Source organism: Dromiciops gliroides, chromosome 4 (assembly GCF_019393635.1).
Source record: "Dromiciops gliroides isolate mDroGli1 chromosome 4, mDroGli1.pri, whole genome shotgun sequence".
NCBI lineage: Eukaryota > Metazoa > Chordata > Mammalia > Microbiotheria > Microbiotheriidae > Dromiciops > Dromiciops gliroides.
The window spans coordinates 125067278-125092426 of NC_057864.1; the positions used below are offsets into that span (position 1 = coordinate 125067278).

At 38.5% G+C, this 25149-nt stretch overlaps 1 protein-coding gene across 4 annotated transcripts in view; it reads left to right on the plus strand.

Moving 5' to 3' along the window:
* The window catches only part of MIA3 (MIA SH3 domain ER export factor 3), an 80718-nt gene that overhangs the window by 16440 nt on the left and 39129 nt on the right, over positions 1-25149 (plus strand). For 2 of the 4 annotated variants that reach the window (XM_044001159.1, XM_044001160.1), the window contains exons 4-6: positions 415-3274; positions 4660-4938; positions 13561-13799. In XM_044001159.1, coding sequence (XP_043857094.1) covers positions 415-3274; positions 4660-4938; positions 13561-13799 — 3378 coding nt within the window. Of the gene's footprint in view, positions 1-414; positions 3275-4659; positions 4939-13560; positions 13800-23585; positions 23908-25149 lie in introns of those variants that run through there. The other 2 variants (XM_044001161.1, XM_044001162.1) reach the window with 1 other exon arrangement.

Consider the following 25149-nt stretch of genomic DNA (forward strand, 5'->3'; position numbering starts at 1 on the left):
TATTTGTTTTTTACTTTAAAGTTCTTATGTAGCCTGCATCCCAATAAAAGGTCATTTAAGTGAATAGTATTATCCTCGTTAACCCTCGGAAAATAAGAAATAGAATGATAGGTTCTGTTGATTTCTAGCATGAAGTGGAAAATATGCAAGCATATTTAAGAAGGCAAGTTGATATGGAAGTCGGTTTCCCAGCTTCTCCTGAATCTGGTCTTCATGAAGTAGTTTGATGATTTTGTTTGAAGGGAATTCCTAGAACATCAGATAAAACTATTTTAAAATATAAGTACAAAATCCATTCAAAAATGAATTATTGATAATTCATTTAGTATGTATAACGAAGAGTTGACTGTATTACAGGACTTAGGATGTGTGTTACCAATGGTATGATTCAATAACATTTTTCTTTCCTTTTAGGAAACAGATTTTGTTTGTTTTGATGGAGGAACGGATAATTTTGACAACTATGATGTTGAAGATCTTTTAGGATTTTTGGGAGAAACTGTGAAAGACGAAGAAGAAGATGAATTGAACCCTTCAAGAACCGAAAGCTCTGAGAAGCCTCTAGAAGAAGTGGAGGAAGAGAATCCTAAGAATGTGAATGTTGAAGAACCTTTTGAAGTATCCAAGGATGGCAGCGATGAGCCTGAAACAGAACTGGACAGCAAAGTTCTTGCAAATTCAGAAGAAAACAGCTTGCCTTCTGAAAATACTAAGAATCTAGAGGAAGAATTTGAAACACAGAGGCCCCCCATCCATGTAAATAGTCATGCAGATAATTCTCAGGGAAACCAGCCCTCCCTTGAGCCCTTAGAAGAAATGCTGCAAGATAAATTAAAAGTACCAGAAAGTGAGAATGCCAAAAACATCAATATTTCTCAGCTTTCTAAGGACTGGGAGGAGATTGATGCCTATAAACTTTTGAAGAAGGAAATTAATTTGGATTTGAAAACAAAATTTGGCTCAACAGCAGATGCACTTATATCTGATGATGAAACAACTAGGCTTGTTACTTCATTAGAAGATGAGTTTGATGAGGAATTAGGCACTGATGATTCCAAAGTTGAGGAAGAGGACAAAGATAGCTTTGATGAACCACCATTACTAACTTTTACAAATGGAGAAGATAGGAAAACATCAGGGAAGACAGTAATTGATAAATATTCTACTGAAGGAGATACTGATGAAATAGCTCAGCCTAAGACTGATGAAAAGAGTGATAAAAATATACTGAAAACCTTAGGAGATACTATTTTCTCTATTGTTGGTGGAGGTGAAGAAGAAAGAGATGCTGCAGATTTGGATGGCTCTGATTTAGATGAAGAAAAGGTAGAGGATAATGAAAAAATCCTACCTAGTAAATGGGAAGAAGATGGCTCTCCTTTGACTATAGAAGTGCCTGTAATAAATCATGACAAAAACCTAGAAGATACCCTTGAAATTGGCACAGAGACTGAAATTAAGGGGAAAAGTGAAAGACTACAGTCATCTAAGGAAGAATTCATGAAAAATGGAATGGAATTGGGAAATGAGGACATTTCTGTAAAAAGTCCTACTCATGAAATTGGCCTTAAACTTAATAATCCCGCTGAAATAAGAGAGGACACTTTAAAATCACCCCCTAATGATATGGAAGGTGACCTAAAAGGAACCATTATTCACCAGATCATCAAAGGGGAGCTCCATGAGGAAAAGTCTGGAGAGAAGGTTTTAAATAACAACTTAGAGAGTGACCCTATACATAAAAATCTCTGGAAGAAAATGAAAGAGAAAAATACCGAACAGAAATCTGTAAACATTAAACCACCGTTAGAAGATGAGCAACAAAATGCATCCAAAGGAAATGTGGATACAACAGGTCTTTCAGAAGATGAACAAGAGCAAGAAATGTTTCCAGTAAAGATGCAAGGAAAGGAATCCACACAACCACCTGTGCTTAAAATTCAAAATCAAGTCATCATTTCTTCTGTAGATCAAACTGATTTACCAAGAGAAAAGGTAGAGGATAAACTTATGTTGGAAGAAAATTTATTGGGACATCAGGAAAAAGATAAAGAATCTGAGATTAACAAACAGCTAGATGAAAAGATTAGGCACTCTGAAAGAGAGATTCGAGATCAACTTTCCAAAGATGGAAGCAAAGAAACGGAGAGCACACAAAATAAAGACAAAGATATTCCTCAGGATGACAAAACAAATTATTTTCAAGAAAATGTGGGTCAACCCCATATCACAGAGACAACAGAATTACAGACAGAAAACAGTGAAGCTGAAGATGATGACTTCCATACAGAGGAGGACTTGTTAGAAGATGAAAATGCCAAAAGTGCTACTGCTAGTGGCCAGAGCAGTAGGATAAATGTTGATGTGCAAATGAAAGAAAAGGCTACTTCAGGAGTCAATAAAATAATAAATACTATGCAAGACACCAAAGAGAAAACAAGTATGTTTTTGGACACTGAGGGACAAGATAGCAGCTTGCAGGGGTCAGTTGAGACTATGCCCAAAGGGATAACTGCAAATGTTGGAGAATCTGTTAAAAAAGCTATAGGGCAGCAAGAAAAGAATCCCCTTGAGAAAGATAAAAACCCCACATCCTCTGCAATTAGTGGCTCTTTGGGCAAAAATGAAAACCAGGCTCAAGATTTGGTTGAAGAAACGAATTACTTTGAAAAAGAAGATTTTCTGAATAATAAAAAAAGCTTCAGTTACACAGATGATTTCTCCCAAGAAGATCTTGAATACTCACAGAATTCCACTGAAACAGAAAGTCAAATAAATCAGCAATCTGATTCTACAGAGCTTGAAGATAATCTGATCTATAAAAAATCTGTAATGTCAGAATACAGTGACACAGTAAAGCAACTGCCTATCATTAAGGGCTTTCTCGATGAAAAACGAGTAGAAAGATTAGAAAAGTACCTTGGTTCTGAGAATGTCCTGCAAATGGAATCTACATTCCATGACATGGAAAGTAAACTAAAGCTTGCTCAAAAGGAAAGCCTGGCATATAATATGGAAAAAGCCCTGGATGATGTCTTTCGTTCTTCAGAGTCAGACATCCTGGATATGGTGGAGAAAATGCTAGATGCAAGAGTGGCAGAAAACAAGGCACAGGGCATGAAGGAGATGGATATGTTTGATGAGGAGGCTGCTCTGCTGGATGATATTCAGGACTTGATATATTTTGTCAGATACAAACACCCTTTGGTAGAAGAAAGTGTACCACTAGCAACTGCTGACCCTCCAAAAGAAAGTTCTAAAGTGCCTTTTACAGGTAAAATACAAATCTGTTATCTTCTTCAGTTAGACTGGTGGATAAGGGTGTTTATGTCCTTTTTAGAATCCAATGCAAGGCATATTTTTCTGTGCTAGCTATATGAGATCAGCCTGGTCTGTATAGGAAAGAGTGTGTGACATTTCAGTATTCTAAGAATAGTTGTACATTCCCCTATCCTTGATCCCAAATTCCCTTTTCCTATTTATCTCAGTAGTAATTGGTATTATTACTGTTATTATTTAAAAATAAGTTTTATTGATGACTTTTTTTTTTTGGTGAGGCAATTGGGGTTAAGTGACTTGCGCAGGGCCACACAGCTAGTGTCAAGGGTCTGAGGCCAGATTTGAACTCAGATCCCCCTGAACCCAGGGCCAGTGCTCTATCCACTGTGCCACCTAGCTGCCCCCATTGACTTGTTTTTAATCACAGTCATCTCTAGATATACCATCCTCATTCTTCCAATTGAACCCTCCATTACGGCAACAACAAAAGCAGTTAAGCAAAACAAACAAAACCATTGACCATTTCTGACAATATATAAAATATGCTCCAACTCTCTGTCGAGAGGAGGGAATTATATTTTATTCAGATAGTCATTGCTGCTGATAATAGCTAATATTTTATATAGTACTTTAAATTTTAGAAAGCACATTCTTCACAACAAAAGTAGCACAAATATCATTCTCATTTTATAGATGTGGAAACTTGACTCAGGGAAGTTAAAAGCCTACAACTTCATGGTCATTTCATCTTCCTGAGACTTTCCTCATCTATAAAATGAGAAGTGGACTAGAAGTTCTCTGAGGCCTTCTAGCTTTATGTCTTTGATCCTGTAAGATTGATTGATTGATTTATTAATTAGTGAGGCAGTTGGGGTTAAGTGACTTGTCCAGGGTCACACAGCTAGTAAGTGTTAAGTGTCTGAGGCCAGATTTGAACTCAGGTCCTCCTGAGTCCAGGGCCGGTGCTTTATATACTGTGCCACCTAGCTTCCCCCTTCAAGTTATTCTTAATCCACTAAGTTTTTAAACGAGGAAACAATTTTCTAAAAGTGCTAATGTAAGCATAGGAATGATTTTTTTTAAAGCATTCTGAATGCTTAGGAGAATAAAGCAAAGAAATGTATCAAGGTTCCAAAGATCAAATTATATGCTTATTTGGGGAGATGCTGAGAAATCCATATGTTCAAATATATGATTAAGCTTACTCCTAACTTTCACAGGAAATTCATTCCATGTAGTAACATAAACGACAAATTTGAAAATAGAGTAGCATAACTACAAATATTTAACAGACAAGTAACAAGGTTATGTAAATCTGTAAGGTATTTGGAACCATATACTGTGGCTTGCTACACAACAGCATAAATATGGAAATTTTAGTATTTCTTGTAGACAAAAATACAGAACCCAGAGGAGACCAGGGAAGAAAGTTCACAGTGAATGAAGGGGATGCATTTGCACCAGAGGAAAACAAGAGGCCACCAGAGAACAAAGAAATAAAAGTTCATGAAATAGAAGTACCCGAGGAGGATATGGACATCTCAGAAAAAGATAATCTTTTGGATTCAGGAGAGATCAGAGATGTCAATGACTCAGAAGATGAACCACCAGTCAAAGAGTCCTCACCAGACCAAAGTGTTGGGGAAGTTTTGGCTAGAGGTAAGGCCTGCTTGTTTTTATTTTAAAATAGTCACTTTTCTTCAGAAAATATCTCATGTACATTCACAGACAAGATTTTCTTGGTGAGTGTAGTAAAATGGTTTTGTTGTCAAAGCGAGACAAAATTTAATGAATATGTTGTACATGTTTATAAAGAGTGTGAGAAAAAAAAAATAAAGAGTGTGAGAGAAAAACTATTACTCATGTCCCAATATAGGATAACTTCATATTAAAAAACTGAATTAAAATGGATCTTTATTAAGTTCTAAAATTATAACTTGATTCTTGATTAATTTTTTGGCTATAACAACCCATGAAACACATAAAAATCCAGAAGAGCCGTTAGTCTTGTGTAGCACTTCTGCATTTGTAGTAATGGTGGCAGAGTGATAAAGGGGAGCAGAGGTTGCAAAGAATCTCATGTTGGAGGAGCAAATAGAGAAGTTGGCAGAATTGCCAGCAAATTCCTGATGTTTTCTTTTCTTTCTTTCTTTTTTTTTTTTGGCGGAGCAGTGAGGGTAAGTGATCTTGCCAGGTTCATACAGCTAATAAGTGTGAAGTGTTTGAATTCAGGTCCTTCTGAATCCAAGGCGAGTGCTTTATCCACTGCGCCCACCTAGCTGCCCCTTGTTCATTTTGTTTTGCGAATTTGTGATATAAACATTGGTAAACAAACAAATAACCATCTTAAAGATATTTTTAGCTAACAGCCAAATTGAGTTTTGAAAGAGGAAAATTTTAAAATTTCACAAAGGGCCTCCCGATTAAGTACATATTTTAATACCTCAGTAACTATATCTGTCAGTGGAAATGTTGTGAAACTATGGCTCAGGAGCTATGAAATGGAAGAGGTCATAGGCTTTTATACTACACAGAAGTTCTTCATCTATATATATAATGACTAATTTCTTCGAGAAGAGAGTTAGTAGGTATTGAATAGGCGTGGTCATTGGATATCATTACAACAAATTAAGTGATTATACCTTAACAGAAAGGAAATACATATTTACCCCATATGAAAGCCATTGACTTTTTACAGTAAAAAGCTAAATCCATATCCGATTAGAAGAAAGACTAAAAAGGAGAAAATATGACTTGTTAATGAATAATCTCTTAGTTTGATCTACTTTAAAGAAGCCTATTGATGCCAAATATTGGAAAATAGATGAAAGGCATAGATATCAGCACAAATACTGCCATTTTCTGCGGGAATTTAAACCAATGGAATCAATAGACAGCGTAGAAACCAAAAGATCCTAGAAACCACTTTGCCAAGGTCAGAATTATGACAGACAAGGGTTAAAACAGGTTTAGAATATTAAAATTGATGTATAAAATGCTAAGTAGGAGAATGGTGGAAATTTATGAGTATAGAACTGCATATTAAATAACAAGAAGCAGTAACAAGGAAAATAAATTTATCGAAAGTTTGGTAAGCAATACGATTGAGCCAGATTATTCCAAGAGTATTTAAGGATGAAACTGGAAGAACAAAGGACAAAAACCGGAAAAAGATCTTTTAAAACTGATACACAGGGGCAGATAGGTGGCGCAGTGGATAGAGCACCGGCCCTGGAGTCAGGAGTACTTGGGTTCAAATCCGACCTCAGACACTTAACACTTACTAGCTGTGTGACCCTGGGCAAGTCACTTAACCCCAATTGCCTCACTAAAAAAAACAAAACAAAACAAAACAAAAAAAAAAACCTGACACACAACAAATTCTTTTTACCATCAACTATAGTAGACTTAACACATTTTGTCTCAGGATCACAATCTCTGATAGGCTACATATGAAGTAGAAAATAGCACTTAAGAAAATAAGGATGGAAAATGAACCTGTATTAGGTTTAGTATGTGCAAGGTAGGTCCATGCAGGAGGTGACACAATTTTGGGAAGGTAGGCAGGAGAAGTTGAGAGATTAATTGTCAAGATATCTGAAAGAAGGGAGAATATCAAAGGTTTGGGGAAAAGTTACAGATGTTAAATACTGCCACAAAAAGGTGATGAAGACAATTATCAATATCAACAATTATCAACTCATATTCCTAGTTTCCTATTTATTTTTACTGTTTTGAAAATTGTCTTAATGAAAGTAATCTATACACCTTTCAAGGGTATTCTTGATGAAGCTATGAGAAGTAGTCTTTTTTAAATGATATCTGTAGCACAACATATTTTTATAGAAAAGTTCCACTTTCATGGAAAATACTTGGTTTTTAGCCCTATTGAAAAAGAGATTGCTTATAGATGAACAAGGGAATGAAAAAAACATTTATTAAGAGCTTACTATGTGACAAGAACTAAATGCTGGGGATATGAAGAGAAAAAGTAAGATAGGTATCAGCACAGATTACTGCCATTTTTTGAGGGAATTTAATTCAATAGACACAATGTGGAGACCGAAAGATCCTAGAAACCTCAGTGTTCTCAAAGCGTTTATGTTCTGTTTGGGGACAGACAGCACATCAAAAAGTTGAGCTGCAAGGTCAGTGGAAAGGCATTCAAGTCCTAATGGTGCAAGGTCCTTGGTTTCTTCAGCTATATCAGTAGGTCCAATGGCAGTGTGTAGAAGACCAGAGGCTATAGTGATAAGGCCCATAGCCAGGCCCAGATGACCTTAGGACATAATAGCAGGGGAGAAGGTAAGGTCTGGTTGTCCTTCATCTCACTGGAAGGACTATAGTTGGTGACTCCTTGTTCATCCAAGCCTCTTCCTGCCTACCTCTCCAGAATGGGATTATAGGTAGCCTGGGAGTTGGAGGGGAGGTTGAATAGAAAGCAAGGGGGAAGGGTCAGGGCTTCTAGATACTCTTATTGTGCATGATATTACAGTGATTGCATCAAGCCCCAAATCTCTGCAGAGCCTTCTGCATGTGAGCCATAATTACCCCAAAGTTCAACCTAATAACTATTTATTCAGAAAAAACTAAGTGGCTGTAAAATGCTTATTGTCTTGGCTGTGATATCCTGTTAAAAGGATAGCATATACCATGGTCTTTGAATATTTTGGACCTAGAATAATTAAATTGAATAGGAAGAATGGGCTCCATTGCATTTGGAAAATTGTACAGTGCTTTTAATGACTTCAAGTTTTTCCCTGAAACAAAGGTCCATTTTTAACAATACTGATATTTTTCTGATAATGTCATATGGCTTCAAGTCAAGGAATGTCACCGTCTTTAAAGAACTAAAGTTGCAGATCACTCAGGGTAATGGAGAGACATGCATGGTGGGTATGAGTTGGCTATAGCACAAGGATACAAATTAAGGACTGAACAGAAGAGGAGACAGAGAGATATACTAAGATATGCCACTGGAAGAGAAGAGGCAGGCTAGTCAAGTCAGGAGAGCAAAGATAACCATTGGACAGCCTGTGAGTTCTGTTGTTACTGATGCAATAGCAAGACCTATAAAGGCACATCTTCCCAGCAGATTGAGTGAATCTATTATGGAGGATTTATTGGATGACACGAACAAGAATTACACAGAATGTGTGGTTAGTAGTAATAAATTAATAATAATAATAATAATAATAATAGCTAACATTTATATAGCACCTTCTATGTGCCAGGTAGTATGCTAAGCACTTTGCAAATATTATCTTCTTTGATTCTCACAACAACTTTGAGAGGTAGGTGTTTTTATTATCCCCATTTTACAGATGAGGAAACTGAAGCAAGCTGAGGCTAAGTGACTTGTCCAGGATCACACAACTAGTAACTCTCTGAGGCCAGATTTGAACTCAGGTCTTCTTGATTCCAGATCTAATACTTCTATACACTGTGCCACCCAGCTGCCTCTCATCCACATGTCTTTGTACCACATGCCTTTGCATGTGGATGAGATGTCGTCTGCACTATCAGATAGGTAATGGGTCCATACAAGGAATGAAGTATTCATTTTGCTGCATCAGAATCTTTTTGTTTTATTTATTTATTTAATTGATTTTTTTTTTTTTGCGGGGCAATGGGGGTTAAGTGACTTGCCCAGGGTCACACAGCTAGTAAGTGTTAAGTGTCTGAGGCTGGATTTGAACTCAGGTCCTCCTGAATCCAGGGCCGGTGCTCTATCCACTGCGCCACATAGCTGCCCCTAACAGAATCTTTTTTATTGTTATTTTTAAGATTATATTGAAGGTGGAACTGGAATAATTTATTTTACTAAAGGATTAATCAAATAATTATTTTAATTAGCAGGCCTTTTTGGTGCAGTTATACTTTTTGATACCTTTATTTTTTTATTTAACATATACAAAACTTTTCTAGAAATACCTATCAAAAGGGTATGATTCTGATGAAGATCATTTTTTGAAGGAGCAGGCTTATTACACAGATTATTATCTCCTTTGTATAGTCTCTAATTTGTTTGCATAATTAATGCATATGCATTTTTATCATTCTTAGGAAAGATATTTAAATGAAGTAACATGTAGGGTGCCCTGAAAACCATTAGGTGCTAAAAAATGTTAGCTATTATTATTCATCATAATAAAGTAATGTAAGCATGAGAATAGAGCATTTGTATGAATACCAACAAATTCTTATTGAGCAGTTCATGCTTAATAAATCTTTGTCAAATGAATAGTGTTGAATTCTCTCCAACACCCAATTTAACTCTGAGGGTGTTGGGAACTTTGTGAAGGGCTTTTTTTTGTTTTGTTTTGTTGTTTTTTGGTGGGGCAATGACTTGCCAAGGGTCACACAGCTAGTAAGTGTTAAGTGTCTGAGGCCGGATTTGAACTCAGATCCTCCTGAATCCAGGGCCAGTGCTTTATCCACTGTACCACCTAGCTGCCCCCAGGTGTTAGGAACTTTGAAAAACTGAAGAAGTGTAAATTCACTTTAAGAAAAAAAATAGAAAATCCAAATTTATCATCCCCGCCACAAAAAAATCGAGATTGTTTTTCAGCTTTGTAACTTTTAATTTCTTTTTTTTTTTTTTTTTTTTTTTTGGTTTTTGCAGGGCAATGGGGGTTAAGTGACTTGCCCAGGGTCACACAGCTAGTAAGTGTTAAGTGTCTGAGGCCAGATTTGAACTCAGGTACTCCTGAATCCAGGGCCGGTACTTTATCTACTGCGCCACCTAGCTGCCCCCTGTAACTTTTAATTTCTAACAAAAGGATCCTTCAAAAACCAATTCACTTTAGGATTCATTTAAATAGTGAACTCTTTTACTGCATTTAATAAATGATTTAATATTTAAAATTCATTTCACTTGCCAGTTTTTAGAGATTTAGTCATTGCAAAAAACAAGATGAGGTTTGATGGGAAAAGGGAAATGAATATCTTGTCACTGAACTAGTCTAACTTGATATTCTCTATAAAAATTTTAATTTGTGGGGGCAGTGGTGCAGTGGATAAAGCACCACCAGCCCTGGATTCAGGAGGACCTGAGTTCAAATCCAGACTCAGACACTTAACTTACTAGCTGTGTGACACTGGGCAAGTCACTTAACCCTCATTTCCCCACAAAAAAAAAAAAGTAATTTGTGTCTTGTGTCTGTGTGTGCTACCATTCAAGGTTAAGATATATCATTGTGTAGGATAATCTTATTAGGACTATCTCAGATATGTAGGTATTTTGGAAGATTAAATTGAAATGGCTTCATCTTATGTATGTTAATTGCCTCTTGTGTACAAATGGAGATAAAAATTAAACAGTTCCTGTCCTCAGTAAACTTACCTTCTGCCTAGGAGGGTTGGAGGGAGAATATAATACATAAATAGATAAGTATAATGCCAGGTAGGGAGTGATTGAGATCGGACAGGTTCACCTAGGAAGGTAGATTTTTCCTCATTCAAAGAAGAACGCTTCTTTCTCCTTCCAGGGCAGGGATCTGGGAAGATTAAGTAGAGCATGTGGCACTTGACCTGAGAAAGATGAGGGATCTCAAAGTTAGAGATGAGTTGAGTTACCAGCATGGAAGACTACCTTTGCAAACGCACAAAGGTTGGTGTTAGCATATAACAGATGTATTCTAATTTGGCTAGAATGTGGATTTGATAAGGGAGTAATTTAATATATTTGCTAAGGTAGATTGGAAGTCTTTAAATGTTGGGGCAGCTAGGTGGCACAGTGGATAAAGCATCGGCCTTGGATTCAGGAGGACCTGAGTTCAAATTCGGCCTCAGACACTTGACACTTACTAGCTGTGTGACCCTGGGCAAGTCACTTAACCCCAATTGCCTTACCCCCCCCCCCAAAAAAAAAAGATTAATTATATGTACTGCTATACCACATTTCTTTCTCCTCGATCAGAAACCTTCAGAGGTTCCTAATTGACTTTAAGATAAAATGCAAAATCCTTATCGTGACATTTAGAGACTTCCTTTTTTTTTTTTTGGTGAGGCAATTGGGGTTAAGTGACTTGCCCAGGGTCACACAGCTAGTGTCAAGTGTCTTGAGGTCAGATTTGAACTCAGGTCCTCATGAATCCAGGGCCTGTGTTTTAACTACTGCAACACCTAGCTGCCCCCATATAATTAATCTTATATCTAAGCATCTCAGAGCAGCAATCCCTAAAAATGTTTGTGAGCTGGTAGGTTTTTGATGGACAAGATAAGCAATAAAGAGTAACTATTTCTCATTAAATGAAGGTTGACACAGTTGATTCTTGTCATTCACAGTAGTTGTGTTCCATAAAGTCACTGTGAACACTGAATTAATGAATATAGAAACGTTGCTCCTATTGGATATACAGGGTTAATTTGCAACAAGTCTCTGATCACAACATTTACTTTAGCACTTTCTAGAGTGGCCTCATGCACAGATCAGCGAATTTCCTCTTCCTTTTTCTGGAGGTTACCCTATTGTTGATTTGTTAACAGTGAACTCACAGCCAACAGCACCAAAACATTTGACTGAATGAAGGTTATTTAACACACATATTTTGTCTGTAAAGCCTTCTTGCTCTTAGGAACACTAGACAGTACTTCAGCAATATGCTTGGAGATCATTTTAGACAGCAAAAACACCCCCAAGATAGCCCAAACATGCAAAAGAAATGTGATACTAAATAGACTTCAGAAAGGTCACAGAGAGTCAGACATGACTGAAAAATGAAGAAAAACACATCCTATGAGCTACTTCCCCAATGTGCAATCACTGGCACTGGTTAGGTCCCCAGAGGGCAACTGTTACCTCTGGTTCTAGAGTTAATTGCTTTGTAATACTATATAGCTCATGAGCCTCATGAAATGTCCCCTTGGGTCAAATACCTTCTCTGGGTGGGGTGGTTTCCCAGGTTCTATTCTATTCTATTCAATAGTTGGCTATCTTCTCTGTATAACATGAAGTAATCAATAACTATTTATTTACTCCCTACTATATGCCATTCACTATATTAAATGCTGAGAATACAATGATAAAGTAAGGAAACAGTGAGCCCTCAAGCTTACATTTAAACAGGGGAAGCAACATGAACATATATGGGCATATACATGATATATACAAGGTTGATAGAAGGTAATGTTATGGAGAAAGAAACTAGCAATTTAGGAACCAACAAGATCTATGCAGTTTCACTTGCTGGTTTGCTGCCGGAGTGGCATGTACAATGAAAAAGTAAATATTAACAGAAGCATTTCTTAAATAGTTTTATTTTATAAGAAGCATATGGGAAAACTCTACAGAGTTTGGTAAAATATGTAAACTTCCAACCTTCTATGACCCCATTTGAGGTTTTCTTGGCAAAGATACTGGAGTGGTTTGCTGTTTCCTTCTCTAGCTCATTTTACAGATGAGGAAATTGGGGGATATTGGGTAAAGTGACTTCCCTAGGGTCACACAGCTAGTAAGTGCCTGAAGCCAGATTTGAACTCAGGAAGATGAGTCTTCCTGCCTCCAGACCTGGGATTCTATCTGCTTCACCACCTAGCTGTCTAGCTTTCTTTCTAAAGAGATTTAATTATTGAATGAATCTTTTGTCTTGAGGGTTAATTTTGTAACTTTTTTTTCTTTGGGGAAAATACAAAAATTTTCTCTCCTAGCTCTAAATACTTTTCTTTTTTTCTTTTCTTTTCTTTTCTTTTCTTTTCTTTTCTTTTCTTTTCTTTTCTTTTCTTTTCTTTTCTTTTCTTTTCTTTTCTTTTCTTTTCTTTTTTTGGTGAGGCAATTGTAGTTAAGTGACTTGCCCAGGGTCACACAGCTAGTAAGTGTTAAGTGTCTGAGGCCGCATTTGAACTCAGGTCCTCCTGACTCCAGGGCCAGTGCTCTATTCACTGAGCCACCTAGCTGCCCCTTCTAAATACTTTTCAACTTAATTACAGGGGAGATAGAAATTTGTTTATTTTATAATTAAATTTTAGGGACCTTCATGAGAACTCAGAAGTTCTCTGTCAGGAGTGTCATACATCTAAGGATGAACTTATGTTGGGAATTATTTAAATGGGTAAAAACTCCACATTCTAAAACACCAAATGTAAAGTAAATTACATTTGGGGGGGGGGGTTGGTGAGGCAATTGGGGTTAAATGACTTGCCCAGGGTCACTAGTAAGTGTCAAGTGTCTGAGGTCGGATTTGAACTCAGGTCCTCCTGAATCCAGGGCCAGTGTTCTATCCACTGTGCCATCTAGCTGCCCCCAGTAAATTACATTTTAAGTTAATTTTCTTCCTCCAGGGGTGATTTCAGCAGAAGATACTCCTTTGGTTACAAAACAACATCCACTAGACATAATTTCCACAGAAGAAACTCCTTTAGATACAGAACAACATCCTCTAGGAATGGTTTCCACAGAAGATACTCCTTTGGATACAGAACAACAACTAGAAGCAAATCCAGAGGTGCCACCAATTCTTGCAGCTATAAAGAGTGCAGGTCTTATAGTGAAAGAAAACATGAAACAATATACTAAGATGGTAAGTATGACATACTTAATTTCTAAGTGATTTATGGATTATTATAATTAAGTATATTTTGAGCATTTAGGACTTTCAGTAAATGACTAGCTTAATAGCTCTGAAAAGATCTTGATAATCTAAAGGAATTTTTTTTAAAGGTAAAACTTGAAATACTTTACAGGTTTTATTATGCTTTTGCTGTTTTTATTCAGAATTGGCTAATTTTTTTTTCAGAATTGGCTTTTTAGGGGAAACATTGAGGCATTTTATGGAAGCTGAAATACCTGAGGGTTTTTTTTTTTTTTAGGTTTCTGCTGCCTGTACTGGGAACATTGATATTTGTTGATGTAGTAATTTTACTTTAATGTATAGTTTAGGTCTGGGCACATTTCCAGAAGTGGGGTATTGAGTTACTAATCCCTATGCTTGGTAAGGGAAAGGTCTGGAAGAGGCAGAACTCAGACTCCTTTGTCCAAAACATCCTCCCCTCTCTTTATTTTATATCTTCCTTTCATTCAGTTGACTAATTTCTCTTTTAAAACCACAAAACTCATATTAAAAAATACAACTATCTTTGGTATAATTGAGCACATGTTATTCATACTTTATTATGAACTGCCCTAATCTGATCATTTCTTTCCTCCACTGCTTGACAGCTTCCCAATGTGGAGGTAGTAACAGGTTGATAATTGGCAAGAAATTTTGGAGAATTTTCTCAGTAGGTAGGCTGGTAGAATATAAACAAACACCTAGAGGGCAGATTCTTTAAGTCTTGGTGTTTTTTTTTAATCACGATCAACAAAGAACATATTTGTTGCTTCATATTTGATTATTATTATTTTTTGAGGGGCAATGGGGGTTAAGTGACTTGCCCAGGGTCACACAGTTAGTAAGTGTCAAGTGTCTGAGGCCGAATTTGAACTCAGGTCCTCCTGAATCCAGGGCTGGTGCTTTATCCACTGGGCCACCTACCTGCCCCCTTCATAATTGATTATTAAACTGAATTGATTGGGATGGAAGAGTGTGAGATTTGGGATTGGCCAGAAGTCAGCACAAGGACATGAGGGACCCGGAGAGTCAAAGTGGAAGGAGGTTGCAATTCTCTTTCTTCACTCTCTCTTTAGGAGTCCAGGGTAGCAACTAGTCAGGGTGCCACTGAACTTGACGAAGTTTCAGGATTGTCTCAGGATTCAGAGGATAATGAGTTCAAATATTGTGCCTAATACTTTATTGTCTGTGTAAACTTGAACAAGTCACTTCATGTCACTTGGCCTCAGTTTCCTCTTCGGTAACATGAAGACTTTGGACTAGATGACTGCTTGGATTCTATCTAGCTCTAAAGCTATAATCCTATGAAACTGCTTGCACTGAAAAGCATCTCTCTTGCCTTTGGAAATGTCCTTTTAAACTGTTAATAATAGCCTCACATTTTCAGTTTTTTTCATAATTATCATTATGGACTATAGTTTTATTACCAGAAAGGTATTTAGAAATAATGTTAGTTGAAGATTTTAGTTGAAGAGAGGAGGAAACAGAAGCCAGTAGAGGGGAAATAACTTACCCAGGGCCATCTGACTCCATAGTAAACACTTTTTACCCTACATTCTTCTGAACTCCTAATGATTAGGATCAGAGGATCAGAGATGATATATCTAGAGCTGGAAGAAGTCTCTCTTTTTTTTTTTATTCTTTTTTTTTAAATAGTATTTTATTTTGTCCAATTACATGTAAAGATAGTTTCAACATTCATTTTTTTTGTTTGTTTTGTTTTTGTTTTTTTGCGGGGCAATGGGGGTTAAGTGACTTGCCCAGGGTCACACAGCCAGTAAGTGTCAAGTGTCTGAGGCTGGATTTGAACTCAGGAACTCCTGAATCCAGGGCCGGTGCTTTATCCACTGTGCCACCTAGCCACCCCCTCAACATTCATTTTTATAAGATTTTGAGTTCCAAAATTTTCTTCCTTCTTTCCTTCCCCCCTCCCAAAGCCAGCAAGCAGTCTGATATAGGTTATACATTACAGTATTTCCACATTAGTCATGTTGTGAGAGAAGAATCAGATCAAAAAGGAAAAACCACAAGAAAGAAGAAAAAAACAACAAAAGTGAAAATAGTATGCTTTAGTCTGCATTCAGACTCCATAGTTCTTTTTCTGAATGTGGAGAACACTTTCCATCATGAGCCTTTCAAATTGTCTCAGATCGTTGTATTGCTGAGAAGAGTTAAATCTATCCAGTTGATTATCATAGTGTTGCTGTTACTGTGCATAATGTTCTCATGGTTCTACTCACTTCACTTAGAATCAGTTTATGTAAATCTTTCCAGGTTTTTCTGAAATCTTCCTGCTCATCATTTCTTACAGGACAATAGTATTTCATTACATTCATAAACCACAGCTTGTTGAACCATTCCTCAATTAATGGGCATCCCCATAATTTCCAATTCTTTGCCACTACAAAAAGAGCAGCTATAAATATTTTTAGATGTGTGGGTCCTTTTCCCTTTTTTTATGATCTCTTTGGGACATAATAGTGGTATTGCTGGGTCAAAAGGTATGCACAGTTTTAGCCCTTTGGGCATAGTTCCAAAATGCCCTCCAAAATGGTTGAATCAGTTCACAACTCCACCAAAGATGCACTAGTGTTCCAATTTTCCCACATCTTCTCCAACATTTATCATTTTCCTTTTTGGTCATATTAGCCAATCTGATAGGTGTAAGGTGTGGTACCTCAGAGTAGTTTTAATTTGCATTTTTCTAATCAATAGTGATTGAGAACATTTTTTCATGTGGCTATAGATAGCTTTAATTTCTTCATCTGAAAACTGCCTGTTCATATCCTTTGATAATTTCTCAAATGGGGACTGACTTGTATTCTTGTATATTTGATTCAGTTCTCTATATATTTTTGAAATGAGGCCTTTATCAGAAACACTGGTTGTAAAAATTGTTTCCCAGCTTTCTGCTTTCCTTCTAATCTTGGTTGCATTGGGGTTTTTTTGTGCAAAACCTTTTAAATTTAATGTAATCAAAAAGATCCATTTTGTATTTCATAATGTTCTCTTTCTCATCTTTGGTTTTAAATTCTTCCCCTCTCCATAGCTGACAGTTAAACTATTCCTTCCTCTTCTAATTAGCATGTCTAAATCATGTATCTGTTTTTACTTTACTTTGGTATACAGTATAAGATGTTGGTCTATGCCTAGTTTCTGCCATATCATTTTCCAGTTTTCCCAGCAGTGTTTGTAAAATAGTGAGTTCTTATCCCAGAAGGTGGAGTCTTTGGGTTTATCAAACAGTAGATTGGTATGTTCATTTACTTCTGTTTTGTGTGCCTAACCTGTTTCACTGATTCATCACTTTATTTCTTAGACAGTACCAAATAGTTTTGATGGTTGCTGCTTTATAATATAATTTTTATAACATAGTCCCCTGGAAGGAAGCTCAAAGGCTATCTAGTCCAACCTTATATTTCATAGATGAAGTAGTACAGGGAGACTAGGTGCTTGCCCGAGGTCTGAAAGGCAATAAAAACCAGAGGCAGAATTTGAATCTGGTCCCAGTTTGATTCTAGAGCCAGTGTTCTTTCCATTGCTTGCTTCCTTCATCATTACATTTTCAGTGACTTGGGGCATGACAGTTAAACTGGGGAGCACAGGTGGTGGTGGGGGATTGGGGAGAGGGTCTGGACCTTTGTCTTCGTTGGTGTTGGGAATTCCTAGTAATGAAATCCCCTCTACCATTAAAGAATGGCAGCTCTTCAAATTATAATTTTCGAATAGAGGTTCTTAACCTGAGGTCCAAAGACCCTGAAGGGATCCATGGAGAGATTTTCAGGGGTCCATGAAATTGGATTGGAAAAATACACCTTTATTTTCAATAATCTTTGGTTTCCTTTGTAATTCCCAACTATTTTTATAATTAAAGGCATTATTTTGAGAAGGGCCCCATAGGGTTTCATGACACAAAGTAGATTAAGAAACCCTGTTTTAGAGAGCTTTCTGGGTGAGATTTAAGTCACATGTTCAGGGTCACACAGCCAGAACATGGCTGAAATGGAACTTCACCTTAGGTCTTCATGACTCAGAGCCTAGCCTTCTATCCATTATGTCAAGCTGCTTGTCATGTTTTGTGATTATGATGATACACATTAATATTTATTTAATCCCAAATGAATAAATCTTATAATTATTAAGTATATTTATTTATTATTGTATATACTATTTGTAATGTCCACCTACTAAAGGGGAGTGACCCCTTTTGTTTTTGTCAATGGATTGCTCAATTTCTTTTTTTTTATTCCCTTTACATTGTTAGTTATAAGTATATGTAATGTTATTGCTTCATTTAAGGAAACTGTTTCTTAAGCACAGGGGGTAGCGTGAGAATATTATAAATATTACAGGGGCCCCCTGCTGTGTGAGCATGAGACAGTGTGTGTGAGAATAGGCCTCAGTTCTGTGTGAGCATGTGACTACCCTCAACCAATCAACTTGAAGCAGTGTGTAACGTAGTTGGTTTTGGTCAGTTGGTTTTGGGAGTTGGTGGTTGGAACCTCGTGGAGTTGGCAGCGGAACTAGGAGTGGTTGAGGTAGTTAGAATTTTTCTATTCTTGTTCTGTCTTTGTTAATCTCTAATATATTTTAATAAATGTTTAATACCTAAACTGTTAAACTGTTGTCCTAGTTAGCTTTCCCTATAAGGGGACAGTCAGTAGGGTAACCACACACATTTAGTTTTACTCATCACAACCTATTAATATGCCCTAAGTTCAGACCATGATCACATCTTCATATAGCTGCCAAAGTGATTTTCCTAAAGCTCAGGTCTGATGATTTTATTCCCCTACATAATACACTCCAGTGGTTCTCTCTCATCTCTAGGACCAAATATAATCTCCTTGCATTGGCATCTACAGCCCTTTACAACTTGGCTCCAACCTCCCTTTCCAGCCTTATTACATATTACTTCCCTTCATGTACACTGTAGTCCAGATAAATCATCTTCTTCCCATTCCTCATTTGTGATACTCCATCTCCTATACGTCCCCTAGGCATGGGATGTACATCCCGCCCTCACCTAAGCATTTTAGAATCCCTCGTTTCCTTCAAGACTCAGCTCAAGTGCTCCTTTTTAAAGAAAACTTTTTCTGATCCCCATATCTGTTAGTACAGTGTTATTTCTGCAATACCAGCATGTCATGGAAAACTAAAAGCTCTCATTTGTTAATCCTAAGGTATCTAAATTTAACATATAGATTGATGAAGTTAGATACTTTACCCCTTTAAAAAATAAAGTGCTAATAGCTCAGTTACTTAAGGAATCACTCAATTAGTATGTATAGCTCTACATACATATTGTGATAGTGGTTTTGAGGGATATAACATTATATGACAATTTGTATACCTCTTGCCCATCGCAGTTCCTGGCACATAGTAGGCATTTAATAAATGCTTGATTGACTGATTTACTGTCTGGGGAAGACAGCAGTCTGGATGTTGAGAAAAGAGCCTATCTAGTGCATTAGTGTTCCTTCCTTACTTTAGGTCATCTATAAGTTTGATAAGGATTCCATCATCCCTTTATTGAAATCATTAATAAAAATCTTAAATAGCTTAAGTCCAGGAACACCTGGGGGACTCTATTGGAGACCTTCCAAGTTGATATTGAACTAAGTTTTAATGACTACTTTTTGAGTCTGATCATAGAACCAGTCCCAAATTTATCTAATAGGATTATTGTCTCCTTTACATTTCTCTTTCCTACCCACAGGACTGTCATGCATTGCTAAAATTTAAGTAAACTATATCATCTATATGGCGTTTCTCTGATCTACAGATTTTGTGGAGATACTGTTTAAAAAAAGAGAGAAATCAGGTTAGCCAGGCATGACCTACTTTTGCTCCTTTTTTAGATCCTCACTAACCATTCTATGCTAGAACATTCCTGGAAATCCAAGTCGAAACTCACTTATCTAGACTTTGTAGAGCCCATTTTTTTCCTTTTAAACACAAAACAACAACAACAAAGCGGACCCATCATTGACCTCCAATCCCCCCTTCCATTTTCTAAAACCTTCATATATCATTGACAGAAGTTCTGTTATAACATCCACCAGTCTTTTCAGTAGCCAGTGATACAGTTCATCTGGGTGGAGTGACTTGAACTTGTCAGGGATAGCTGGTCACTTTCTTACTATAGTCTCTATTCACCTTGGATACCAACTCTTTGTTAGCCATATATATCTTATCATTTTCAGTGCAAAGGCCATTCTCCTTGGCAGAGAAAATGGAACTAAAATTAAGAATTAAGTAACTTGTCTTTTCTCTGTTGTCAGTTGTCACGAATCCTCCAAAGGCACTCCAGCGTTACTACCTCTTCCTTTCCCCCCAATATGGCCAAAGACTCTATTGTGGGCCTTGCCTTCTCTTGCCAGCCCAGTAATATTCCAAGCTTTAGTACTCCTGACACTATTATTACAGTACCATAATGAGATCTTATACTCAGTTTCCGTTAGCAGCCCTCATTCCACCATCTGTATTTATCTTTTAATAGAGCTGTGCTTGTTGCAGAGTTCTCTGTATATCTATATCAGAATGTGTAGACAACTTTTGTTTCCCCCAACTTCCGAATTGTTTTTCTTGACATTTTCAATTTCCTATTCATCTCAGGCTGACTTCCCCCAGAATTTTAGTTGTTGGAATTTTACTCTTGGATTTCATTATTGGTTTCTTCCTTAGAGCTTGTCTCCTATGATTTCTGGGAATCTCAACTGCTATTCATTCCTTATTTTATTGATTTTTTTTTTTTTGGTGAGGCAATTGGGGTTAAGTGACTTGCCCAGGGTCACACAGCTAGTAAGTGTTAAAAGTGTCTGAGGCTGGATTTGAACTCAGGTCCTCCTAAATCCAGAGTCATTGCTCTATCCACTTTGCCACCTAGCTGCTCCTCATTCCTTATTGTAAGTACTTTATTGTGTCTAGTTTGCTGGCCTCTAGGCTGTATTCTTTCTCTACTATTAAAAAAGAAAAAAGGGGAAAAAACCTTTTGAACATATTTGCAGACACTAGGCAAATACATTCTTATTAAGCCTTTTTTTAAAGGTTCCCCTCTATGTTCTGACAGGAATTGGCTAAGCCTATATTTTTAATATAGACCAGAAATCCAAATCCCAGTCTTACATATCAAGTCCTTAGCTAGCTGTTCATTTCCCAAGTTAATGGAAGTAACTTAAGTAGAAGAGGTGTGTGATTCAAGTCAAAGCTTATAGATTTATGTTTTTTGCCTCTTTTATTATTTCTAATATTGGTATTTTGATTTTTCTCTCTCCTCTTAGATTAATTGTGTAATTATTGATCAGTTTTGTTGGTTTTTTTTTAGATTTTAGTGATATCTTTTTTAGTTTTAACAGTTTCTGAAAGGGTTGAACTAGGATAGGTAAAAAGACTGGGGAAAGACATTAGAAATATTTGAGTTGGGGGCAGCTAGGTGGTGCAGTGGATAGAGCACCGGCCCTGGATTCAGGAGGACCTGAGTTCAAATCCGGCCTCAGACACTTAACACTTACTAGCTGTGTGACCCTGGGCAAGTCACTTAACCCCAATTGCCTCACTAAAAACAAAAACAAAAACAGAAATATTTGAGTTGGGGACAGTGCCAAAGGAAGTCAAGGAAGGATATGACAAAGATTTGTTTGGGGATGGATGGTTAAAAGAGGCCTACAGAAATTACAACATTATTCTAAAGGAGTTGTTGGTTTCTTTCAGTGGAAACTCTTTAACCCTCTCATCCTAGAAAAATGTTTGAGTAGTGCCTCTCTGTCTCTGTCTCTCCCCCCACCCTTCCTTTCTCTTCTCCTCCCTGACCCCCAGCCCAAACAATAGATTTAGAGTTGAAAGGTACTTAGAGACCCTTTTAGTCCAACTGTCCTTTCACAAATTAGGAAACTAATGTCCTGAGAGATTAATGACAAATTAATCCAACATTTACCAAGTTCATACTATGATCAAGACAAGAGGCAAAAACACAGGCCTTGGATTTAGGAGGACCTGAGTTCAAATCCCGCCTCAGACACTTGACACTTAGTAGCTGTGTGACCTTGGGCAAGTCACTTAAACCTCATTGCCTTGCCAAAAAGAAAAGAAAAAGACAAGAGGCAGGGTGGCATAATGGAGAGAGCTATCCTCAGACCTAGGTTCTAGTCTGGCCTCTAATGCAAACTGGGTGACCACCTCTTAGTGTTCCAGGTAACTCTCTGAAGATTCTAAGGCAGGGAAGGATTCTTAACACTCTTTCTGTCATAGACCCCTCTGGTGAAACCTTAGTGATTCCTCACAATGTTTTAAAATGTATAAAATATGTAAGATTACAGAGAAGACTATTATATTCAAATGCAGTTGTCAAAATCCCTAGGTTAAAACCTCCTGCTCTTAGCATGGTCTCTGCACCTAATAAACGCTTAATAAATGTTTCATTCATAGTATGCTGTACATTTGTAGGAATTTACAGTCACTAAGCATTTGTTAAGTGCCTACTATGTGTCAGGCTCCATGCTTAAGCACCGAGGAGACAAAGAAAAGGCAAGGAGCTCACAGTTTAAGGAGACAGCCTGAAAACGTCTATAAACAAGATCTATGTTAGTATTTTTTATTTTTTTCTCCTATTAATTATGTTACTTGTTGATCAGTTTTATTGTTTTTCTATTTTTAAGGGCTGTTCTATGTTTTAGCAATTTCCCATTTTTAGTTTTAACAGTTTCTGAAGGGGTTGAACTTGGATAGGTAAAAAGACTGGGAAAAGCCATTGGAAACATTAGAAATGCCAACAAGATGTATGGACAAGATAAGTTAACGATAGTAAAAAAGGGAAGGCATTAAGGGGGACTGGGAAAGCCCTCCTGTAGAACGGGGAGTTTTAGCCGGGACTTGGCGGAAGCCAAAGAATATTGTGAGCGGAGATCACGAGTGGCCTGAGAACTGCCCGAAAACCCAGCCCGAGGCCGGTGTCACTGGATAGACTCGTGCCCGGGGTGCAGTGGGTAGTGGGGGGAGGTTAACGTCTCTGCACACTGGAAAGGTGTGGGAGGGGCAGGTTTTGTCTGGATTTGTACAAAAGCAACTCAAACAGGTCCTGCCCTCCTTCTGGAGGGGTAGGGTATATGCGTCTAGAGAGGGAGCAGGAGGGAAGCGATAATAACAGGGAGGATGAATAAGGCCCTTATTAAGCGCTTGCTGTGTGCCAAAGCTCTGGGGATAAGAAGCGAAAAGTGATAGCCCTGCCCGCCACTTTCTAATGGGGCCGACCCTTATGGAAGGTTTCAGCTGCAAGCCCGAGGGAAAGATCCCATGGTCCTTAGGAACGGTATAATGACAAAGTAGATGGTAATTTGTCTTCTTTGATGTCATTTCCATTGACAGTATCCTACCATTTTCTGATTTTGGGGTGAGGAGGAAGCGCCAAAAAGTCCCGGAGGCTCCGAAGCCAGTCCCTACTCTTCTGCCCCGCCCCCTGAGTTCCAGCTGTCTGATTGGCTCCTCAGCCCCTCTCTCAGACTCGTTCTGGGGTTTTTTTCCGCTTCTTTTTACCTCAGGGAGTTTAGAGTTCTAAAGCTTCCCCCTCTCACAATGGTCCCGTCCTGTATCGTAGTTTTTTCCTTCTCCTCCCCCTCCTAGTCCTCCAGTTGGTTTCTTCTGCCCGGACCTGACCGACCCCTCCCCCTTCGATCCGGTTTCCTCTGGGTGTCGCGCTCTTTGCCTAGGACGTTGGGGCGGTGTTGTTAAGTGCTGACGCCATAGTGGGGAGGGGCGGGGCCAAGACGGGCTTGGGGTCAAGTCCGGTCCGATCCAGTTGACGTGTTATTGCCTAGGAGAGAGAAGAGTAGTGCAGAGGACGCGAAGTTTATTCTCCGTAACCCCACCGGGGTGTCGGAAAGGAGGAAGCGGCGGAAATCCCGACCCTGGAGAGTAGTTGCGGCTTAGGGCTGAGGGGGTCTTACTGTGCTCCAGCTTCGCCGCCGGGGCGATGGAGACGGTCCCCACCCCGACCGGGCCGTCGGCCGTGGCCACCGGGACCCCGGAGCTGCTGGGCTCCCCGTCCGTGTTTTGCGCCGCCCTCCTGGCCAAGCTGCTGGAGGTGACCACTGGAACCCCGTCGGGGAGGGGGGCCGCCTAGAGGCCTTGCGGTGGGGGTGGGGTGCCAGGAGGAGCAGACGGGCAGGGGCAGGTAACCGGGAGATCCGGGAGGAGGGGCCCGCTCTCTGGGGAACGGTAACCGACTCATTGCCGGAGAGGCCGGCCTTTGGGGAAGTGGCCTTGGCCTTCCCTGGATGAAGGGACCGGTGCTTTCCTGTGCAGGCTTGAGGAAGGAGCGTACTGGGGGGCGGTGTGTGATGGCTGTTGTGTGTATCTTGAAGGAGCATGCTGCCGTCACAAGTTTGTGTAGGGTGAGTGTGTCTTGAGGAAAGAGCATGCTGCTGTCAGAGGGTGTGTGTGTGTGTGTGTGTGTGTGTGTGTGTGTGTGTTTCACAAGGTATGCCTGTGTTTGTATCCTATCTTGTGTTTTCAAGGACAATGGATGGAGTTCAGGAATAGAGTTTTGAAGTAAAGAGAATTTAGTTAAAATCGGGAGACCTATCTGCAACCAGTGCCCAAGGGATCAGTAATGCAGAGAAGCTGCATGTATCTCTACCAGTTCCGAAAAGGAACCTTGAGTACAGATTAAACCAAAGGAGTCTTGGAGACTTTTTGGTTTGTATTTTGAAGGTAGTGTTATTTTCAGTGTGGTCTTGGTTTTGATACTGTCCTGTTTCTGTTCCTTTGAGGCTCATCTACATCCACAAAAGTTAATTCATGCTGAATAAAAAAGTATGTTTTACTCTCTGGCTTTTTCTGGCATGAAAGTAGAGGTAAATATTCCTAGAGCTAGAGTGCTACTTTTAAATCCCTGATCTCTTTCTATTTTGTTATCTTAAAAGAAGATGTTTTAACTATCCTGAGGTCAGTGACTTTTAAGAATGAGTTGGGAGATTTTCTATTCCTTTTATTTCTTGCATTTGCTATGTGACATTTTAAGAAATATGAAAGGTAGGGGCAGCTAGGTGGCACAGTAGATTGAGCATTGGCCTTGGATTCAGGAGCACCTGAGTTCAAATCCAGCCTCAGACGCTTGACACTAACTGTGTGACCCTGGGCAAGTCACTTAACCCCAATTGCCTCACCCCCAAAAAAAAGGAAGAGAAGAGAAAAGAAAGAAATATGCTAATCTTCTCTGTATCGGTCCAATTTTAGTATGTGTGCTGCCGAAGTGAGCACAGAAAAGAAAGAAATATGAAAGGTATGGGAAGAGATGTTAATAAAATACAATGTCTTCCCTCAA